The sequence below is a fragment of the Juglans microcarpa x Juglans regia genome, chromosome 1S (assembly GCF_004785595.1).
Source record: "Juglans microcarpa x Juglans regia isolate MS1-56 chromosome 1S, Jm3101_v1.0, whole genome shotgun sequence".
Taxonomy (NCBI): Eukaryota; Viridiplantae; Streptophyta; class Magnoliopsida; order Fagales; family Juglandaceae; genus Juglans; species Juglans microcarpa x Juglans regia.
This window is the reverse complement of record NC_054595.1, coordinates 21027367-21035311: the sequence shown is the minus strand read 5'-3', so window position 1 is coordinate 21035311 and position 7945 is coordinate 21027367. Positions and strand designations below refer to the sequence as shown.

The window sequence follows — 7945 nt, the reverse complement described above, 5'->3', positions numbered from 1 at the left end:
CGACTTGATCCCCGATTCTGCCAATTACATAATTTATTTGTTGGCACCTTGCAGCTAAGGTTATCAGCACCAGGAGCAACACCTGCCATTTTAGGTGGGTGTCTTGCTCTATTTTCCATTTTTTTTATTCACGTATAGCCCTCCTTAATTCTCTTCTTCTTTGAATGGAAAAAACAAGTGATTGATCACATGATTGAGTCAGAAATTTATAAGGTGTTTATCATATTAATTAATTAGCTAGTTGAAGTACTGAATTAATTTATTTGACCATTTCTACTTAATATATATACACAGTTTTGTGTGATAGTGCCTAATTATATACAATGTACAATACAAGACTGTTCATTATTCGACCTGATCAGAACCTGCTTGATTCTAATTTGATGATTCCAACTTGAATATATGTAAAAGTGAGATAGTAACGTGGTGCTATTCGGCCCCGCCCCCGACTCAAGGGATAACCATTACCTACCTAGCTAATATAAAATAACCTCAATTAGGAGTTGAATCATTCTATTCAAATTAACTATGTTAGTGTCACAACTATATATGGATGGTTCTTTATTGATCACCTTCGAAGACAAAATATTGCCGACTTCTTATGAAATGTGAATCAAACCGTTAAAGGTTAATTATTACGTAGCTGCTCAAAACAGAAGACCAAAAGACTTAAAACAAAAGTCGTTACTATTGTTGTTGTCATGCTAGCAACACACTATATATATGTCGGCTATACATATCAGCTGTAATCTCAATTGACTTGATCCAATCAAGTAATAGAAACTAGAAAGGTTCATGGAGCTTTCAAAATAAAGAAAAAGAAAAATAGAGAATTGATTTCTAAATGGGCTCCAACCTCTCCCAGCCCATGTAGGACCTTCCATGGATTGTAATGAGCTGGGTCAATCTAAGCCCAATCTTCTCCTCAAGTTCTTTAGAATGGAAAATTTTAGGTACGTATAACAAAAAAATTAAAACTATGGGGAATGGATTGTGACATAGAGAAATAATATTTATAGTTTTGAAGTGTACAGCTTCTTTATAAAGAAATGGGTAAATTTAAGATTTACGTAAAAAAAATATTTTTTAATAATGACCCCTACTTTTTCTTAAAATGAGCATGCGGGAACTGTATACTCCAAAACTATATATAAAGCTCAAGTTTAGCATATATGCTACCAATGGTAAATTGGAGCTTGTAATATTTGTAGTGATGGTACTAAGGGTATTTAATTTTCGTACTTAATTTGAGATTATTCAATAACCTGCATTCTAGTAAGATTCTCGATCGATTATTGGAGCCGACTGGTACTTTGCGACATTAATTGGGTGATCGGCAGTGGATTTTTCAATATATAATTCCTCATTTATGATCATGACCATAAAATAATTAATTATTAAGCAAGCTAGATCAGTACATGATATCCAAGAAAAGATCGAGACGCAGACATCATGATCCAGCTCGCTCCGGCTAGCAACTGAGATTATCACCGGGAGCAACACCGAGTTGGTTACAATATTGAGTGTAATATTGGATACGAGATTGGACAGCACCAGGGTTCCCACCATTGCATTCAATTGCACCGTTAATGGCTCGAATGGTTGCACCAAACCCTTGGTTTAGGACTTGGTGAACATTGGTCATCCAAAACCATAAGGCTGTCTTAAATGAAATAACAGGGTCTGTGGCTACAGTTTCAGGACAGTTTAATCCATCAAATCCAATGCTATTTCCAGCAGCTACATAGTTGTAATTCCGAGTTAACTGAAGTGGTCCACGACCAAAGTATTTCTTATCAGGGTTGCATGGATACTGTGTATTGGTTTCATCACAGTAGTCTTGCGAACCACCGTTTATCTCTTCTATGTAGCACAAAGCTGCCCAAATATAAACAATTTGCTTAATTTAATTTCAAGCTGTGAATATATTTTCTAATTAAAATCTAATATATATACATATTATATATATACCCCTAGTAATGGACAAGAATATATGCTACAAATTAACCTGTATATATATATATATATATATATATATATGATCTATGATTAGTGATTATATATGTATGTGAGCTTAAAAGTAAAAGATCATACACTTTCCAGTTAAATATTTTGTGAATTCATGCATAGAAAGTTAGTGTTTTCATTAAAATTTAAGAAAAAAACATATATAAATGTAAAGTTATATATGCAATATTATGTTAATTATAAGTTAGTTGCTCCAAATGATCATGACATCAATAAAATATCAATCGGATATCATGCATGCGATTGTTTTTGGTGCCTAAGGTTGTATTATTATGTACTGATCATGATATCCAACTCGTTATAAAAAGTCACAGAGATATATATATATATATATATATATATATGTAGAGAGAGAGAGAGAGAGTAGGATCTTACATTCTGTCTCATGTGCAACATTAGCGAAGAAAGCAGCAACCTCACGCTTGGACTCGTCAGCAGATCCAGACCTAAATTGATAATACGAACTAAGAGAACTAAGGAAGGCAGCTCTTGAGTAGAAGCTTTTTCCAGAACAATCTTCATTCGCCTGATTCAGTATCCCATTAAAGAAATCGTCCGTCACAATATCGACCACCGAACTACCACTAGTGCAAGGGCCTTCCTGGCACCCCGGGCCACAGTAGTCGTTGCTGGTGCAACAATAGCCATGCTGGCTGCAACATTCCTTAGCTTGGCAACTGTTAGTTTTAAACAAATAAACAAGCAGAGTAAAAATAGAGGAACTCTTAAGAAACCTCAATCCCTTAGTCACGGATTGATTTTGTTGTTCTTTTATTCATCTTTCATTGATCATGCTTTTATAAGCTTACATAGAGACTCACAAAATTCATTAAGACAGAAATACAACTTCCAACTCAGACTAATAATAGGAAAGCTTAATATAGTAAAATGGAAATATGAAGAGTTTCTAGGAAATAAATATCACAATAACTTATCTTCAATACTCCTTGATGTGATTTCCAGTTACACCAATCTGTGATCTGAGGAACTGAAACTTGTCTCTTGGGAGTGCTTTTGTGAATATATCAGCAAGTTGCTCTTCTGATCTACAAAACTTCAAAGCAATTTCACCATTTAATTCAACTTCACGCAAGAAATGATATTTAATTGCAATATGTTTAGTTCTACAATGCTGGATTGGATTTTTGGCAATTGCAATGACTGATTTATTATCACAGAAAATTTCAATAGATTCCAACTGTTTCTCCCCCATGTCTTCAAGTATTCTTCTCAACCAAATGGCTTGGTTTGCACAACTTGCAGCTGCCACATATTCTGCTTCAGCAGTTGATTGTGCCACATTGCCTTGCTTTTTCGAATTCCAGGAAAACATAGCAGATCCTAGACTAAAACAATAACCTGAAGTGCTCCTCAAATCATCACGTGAACCTGCCCAATCACTGTCTGTAAATCCTACCAGCTTTGTATTTGAAGTTTTCTTATACCAAAGCTGATAGTTCCCTACAAGTATCTCAAAATTCTCTTGGGTGTTCCAAGATATATTTGGCTAGGATATTGCATGAATCTTGAAAGTAAACTAGTGGTATACAAGATATCAGGTCTGGTGTTACACAGATACAACAAACTTCCTACCAAACTTCTATAAATCGAAGCATCTACCTTATTTCCACCATCTTCCTTTTTCAATTTCTCATTAGGAATTAATGGAGTTGCCACAGGTTTACAGCCTGACATATTGAATCTTCTTAAGAGATCTTTAGTGTACTTCCTTTGGGAACAGAAGAATCCTTCAGCTTCTTGACTTACTTCCATACCTAGGAAATAATGCATATTTCCTAAATCACTCATCTCAAAACTTTCCATAATTTTTTTTTTTTAAATTTTCAATCATTCCAACATTACTTCTTGTAAAAACCAGATCATCCACATAAAGAGATACAATGATCAAATCATTACTATTTTGAGACTTTACATACAAGGTAGGCTCACTCTTGCTCCTCTTGAAGCCTTGCTCAATAAAATATTGATCAATTCTCCCATACCAGGCCCTTGGTGCATGTTTTAATCCATACAAAGCCTTTTTCAATTTATAGACTTTGCCTTCTTCTTTCTCAAACCCCTCAGGTTGATCCCCAAAAACTTTTTCTTCCAACACCCCATTTAGGAATGCTAATTTCACATCCAATTGCAAAACTTTCCAACTTTTTTTAGCAGCAAGTGAAACTAAGGCTCTAATGGTCTCCATCCTTGCAACAAGAGCAAAGGTTTCATTGTAATCTATTCCATGTTGCTGCACATACCCCTTGACAACCAAACTTGCTTTATGCTTCAGGATAGAGCCATCCAGATTTAATTTATTCTTATAAATTCATTTTACTCCAATAACTTCTTTATTTGCTGGTAAAGAAACCAATTTCCAAGTTTCATTTTTCTCTATCATTCTAATTTCTTCTCTCATAGCTTTTTGCCAAACTTCCTCCTTTGAAGCTGATGCAAAGCTATTTGGCTCAAGTGTAGCATAATTACAATGCTCGTATACTTCACTAAGAAGTCTTGTTCTTCTTATTGGAGATTCAGGAGTTGACTCTTCTTCATTGTCATCAGAGAATACTTGAGTAGCTATAGGACTTTCTATGTGAGTTTGCCGAATATCACTTGTTTCTGCTTCAGCTTCTTCTTCTTCTTCTGTTAGTGACTCAACTGGTACCTCTACACTTTGTTTAATCACTTTCTTAGCTTCCCAATCCCAAGATGCATTTTCATTAAACCTCACATCTTGGCTCACAACTAGTTTTCTTGTTTTCAACTTGAAAATTCAAAAACCCTTCAAAATGTTGTTGAATCCCACAAATATCCCTCTTTATGCTTTCTCTTCCAGCTTAGTTCTCTTTTGAGATGGAACCTGAATATAGAAAATACAACCAAACACCCTTAAAAAACTTGTAGAGGGTTTAATTCCACTTCAAGCTTCAAAAGGTGTCTGACTTTCAACTACTTTTGTAGGCACATGATTGAGCAAGAACACAGCAGTGTTCACTGCTTCACCCCAGAATTCTTGGGGCAATTTTTTCTCAAGCAACATGCATCTTGCCATTTCCATGACTGTCCTATTCTTTCTCTCGGACACTCCATTCTGTTGTAGAGAATAGGCCACAGATAGCTAATGTTCTATCCCCTCAGCTTCACAAAATTTTTCAAATTCTTTGGAGTTATATTCACTGCCTCTATCACTCCTTAAAGATCTGATTTTATGGCCTAACTGCTTCTCAACTAGCAGTTTGAACTTCTTGAAAACTCCAAAAACTTTAGATTTTTCATGAAGAAAATAAACCCAAATCATTCTAGTAAAATCATCTATGAAAAGAATGAAATACCTGCTTTGATTGTGAGTTGAAGTCCTCATTGGTCCACATACATCAGTATGAACTAACTGTAATTTTTCTTTAGCTCTCCAATTTCTTTCTGAAGGGAATGGCAGTTTGTGTTGTTTTCCAACCATGCACCATTCACATACTTCGGTTTCTTTTTCCAGGAGAGGTAAGTCTCTCATCATCCCCTTCTAAGGCAATAATCTCAAAGAATTGAGATTGTAATGCCCAAATCTTTGGTGTCATAACATTGTCTCATCCACAGTTGCCACCATAGCCTTAGGAAAGCTCCGTTGAATGGGAAAATTTCTGCTTCTCCCCATTTTTACCTCAGCCAATTCCATTTTATTTTTTTCATCATAAATTTTGCACAAATCTTTCTCAAAACACAAGGAATAACCATTTTCCATCATTTGGCCGACACTTAACAAATTTTGATCAAGAGAAGGAACAAGTAATACATCTTTAATAAACTTAGTACCTTTCTTTGTTGAGATGGCCACTATGCCTTTTCCTCTAGATTCAACAAGTTCTCCATTTCCCATCTTGACTTTGGCTTTAATAGAGGTGTCCAGATCAGTGAAAATTGTTTTATCAGAAGCCATATGGTTGCTACAACCACTGTCAATAAACCAGAATTTTTCTTCTTGAGTGAGGGCTTGACATGCGAAAAATAAATGCTCATTCTCTTCCTTTTCTTCAGAATAATGAGCTTGGTGATTGTTTTTAAATCTACAATCTTTTTCCATGTGCCCAAACTTCTTACAATTCCAGCATTGAGGCTTCCCGACATAATAGCAATTTTTCTCCAAGTGGTTTGTTTTTTTGCAAATACCACGGGAGGGAATTCTCCCATCTTTCCTTTCAACTTACATTCTTTATAATCAGAATTCTTTTGATCTCTATGAGGCTTTTTCTTATAATCTTTTGTTTTCTTATTCTTCAGATTCACCTTGGATTAAAAAGCATGCTCCAAAGAACCATCATTCCTTCTAGCCAATCTTTGTTCATGGGCCTGAAGAGAACCCATTAACTCAGTAACTAATAGGGTCTGTAAGTCTTTAGATTCTTCAATAGCTGCTACTACAGGATCATATTTTTCGGGTAAACTAATCAAAATCTTTTGAACAATCCTTTGATCAGTCACTTCTTCACCATGGGCACGTATATGATTAACTAATTCAATTAATCTGGAACCATATTCTTTTACTACTTCAGATTCCTTCATTTTTAAGTTTTCAAACTCCCTTCTAAAGCCTTGAAGTTTGATAAGTTTTACCTTAGTATTTCCTTGAAATTCTGTCTGTAGAATCTCTCAAGCTACCTCTGAAGTTTCAGCCCTCATCAATCTTGGAAAGATTGATTCAGACACAGCCTGTTGTAGGATGAACAATGCCTTTGCATCTTTGGTAGTTTCTTGCTTGGATTGAGTTGAATCTGAAACTCCTACTGCTGGAACTGTCACCCCATTTTCCACTACATCCCACAAATCTTGAGAGATGAAAAAAGTCTTCATTTTGATGCTCTAATAATCATAGCTTTTGCCACTGAAGATAGGAATAGATGTTGATGCTCCAAAGGTAGCCATTTTCAACCCTCAGATGAACCTGGTTTGCTCTAATGCCAATTATTAGTTTTAAACAAATAAACAAGCAGAGGAAAAACAGAGGAACTCTTGAGAAACCTCAATCCCTTAGTCACGGATTGATTCTATTGTTCTACTATTCATCTTCCATTGATCATGCTTTTATAAGCTTACATAGAGACTCACAAAATTCATTTAAAACAGAAATACAACTTCCAACTCAAACTAATAATAGGAAAGCTTAATATAGTAAAATAGAAATATGAAGAGTTTCTAGGAAACAAACATCACAATAACTGATCTTCAATAACCACAATTTTGACCCTTCACATTGCCGGGGACAAGTGCTCCTGCTAAGATTACAACTAGAACGAGGGTTAGTAGATTCTTTTTCAAGCTGAGTCCAGCCATCTGGGGAAGGTTAGAAAGAAGAATATTGAACAAGCTGATTGTGTGGGATGAAATGGGAAGTACTTGTCTGGTTTTTATAGATAGTAGTAGTGCAGCTAGCTAGCTCGCATGCAGCAAGTTGATCGGTAAACCCTATAGCTTAGATAGTTTCATGAATTCAATGACATTGCTATGACTCCCAGAAGGCGTGTATGATATGCGTCTTGTTGCTGGACTTTGACTGATTCATCTAGAACTATAACAGCTAGGCCGTAATTTAATTTGTTTGAATCATATTGATCTTGTGAACAAATATTTCGTCAATCCCTTAATTAAAAGTTGTTCAAAAGTTTCGTACCCATCTATATATTAAAGGGTAGTGATAGGGTTACTACCCTATTACTATCCATCTACTACCCAAGTAGATTTCAAGTTTTTTTATTTTTTTATTATTATTTTTAAGTATTTTTTTAACATCCTTAATCACTAAGAAAAAATTTAAAAAATATATAACATTACTAATACTTACTTCCTTAATCATTAAGTAAAATAAATAATTAAAAAAATTCAAATACAAATTAAGTAGTAAATGGGTAGTAGTAAGGTAGTAACC

At 34.9% G+C, this 7945-nt stretch overlaps 1 protein-coding gene across 2 annotated transcripts; it reads right to left on the bottom strand.

The window, feature by feature from the left end:
• Positions 1 to 1390: 1390 nt before the first annotated feature.
• LOC121246204 (endochitinase EP3-like) lies at positions 1391 to 7482 on the bottom strand. Of its 2 annotated transcripts, none has more exons than XM_041144261.1 (3): positions 7253 to 7482; positions 2404 to 2705; positions 1391 to 1878 (listed from the first exon to the last, which is right to left on the bottom strand). In XM_041144261.1, exons 1-3 carry the CDS (start codon positions 7351 to 7353, stop codon positions 1472 to 1474), a joined length of 810 nt encoding a protein of 269 aa, XP_041000195.1. In that variant the 5' UTR covers positions 7354 to 7482; the 3' UTR covers positions 1391 to 1471. The 2 variants fall into 2 exon arrangements, with proteins under 2 accessions (XP_041000195.1, XP_041000196.1); XM_041144262.1 differs by having other exon boundaries at positions 2404 to 2606; positions 7259 to 7421.
• Between the last annotated feature and the right edge of the window lie 463 nt (positions 7483 to 7945).

Coding starts and splice junctions, on each gene's coding strand:
- LOC121246204 (XM_041144261.1), bottom strand. CDS start 7,353: ATGGCTGGACTCAGCTTGAAAAAGAATCTACTAACCCTCGTTCTAGTT. Junction 2,706..7,252: donor GTGAAGGGTCAAAATTGTGG/TTATTGAAGATC, acceptor TAAAACTAACAG/TTGCCAAGCTAAGGAATGTT. Junction 1,879..2,403: donor TGTTGCACATGAGACAGAAT/GTAAGATCCTAC, acceptor ATATTTGGGCAG/CTTTGTGCTACATAGAAGAG.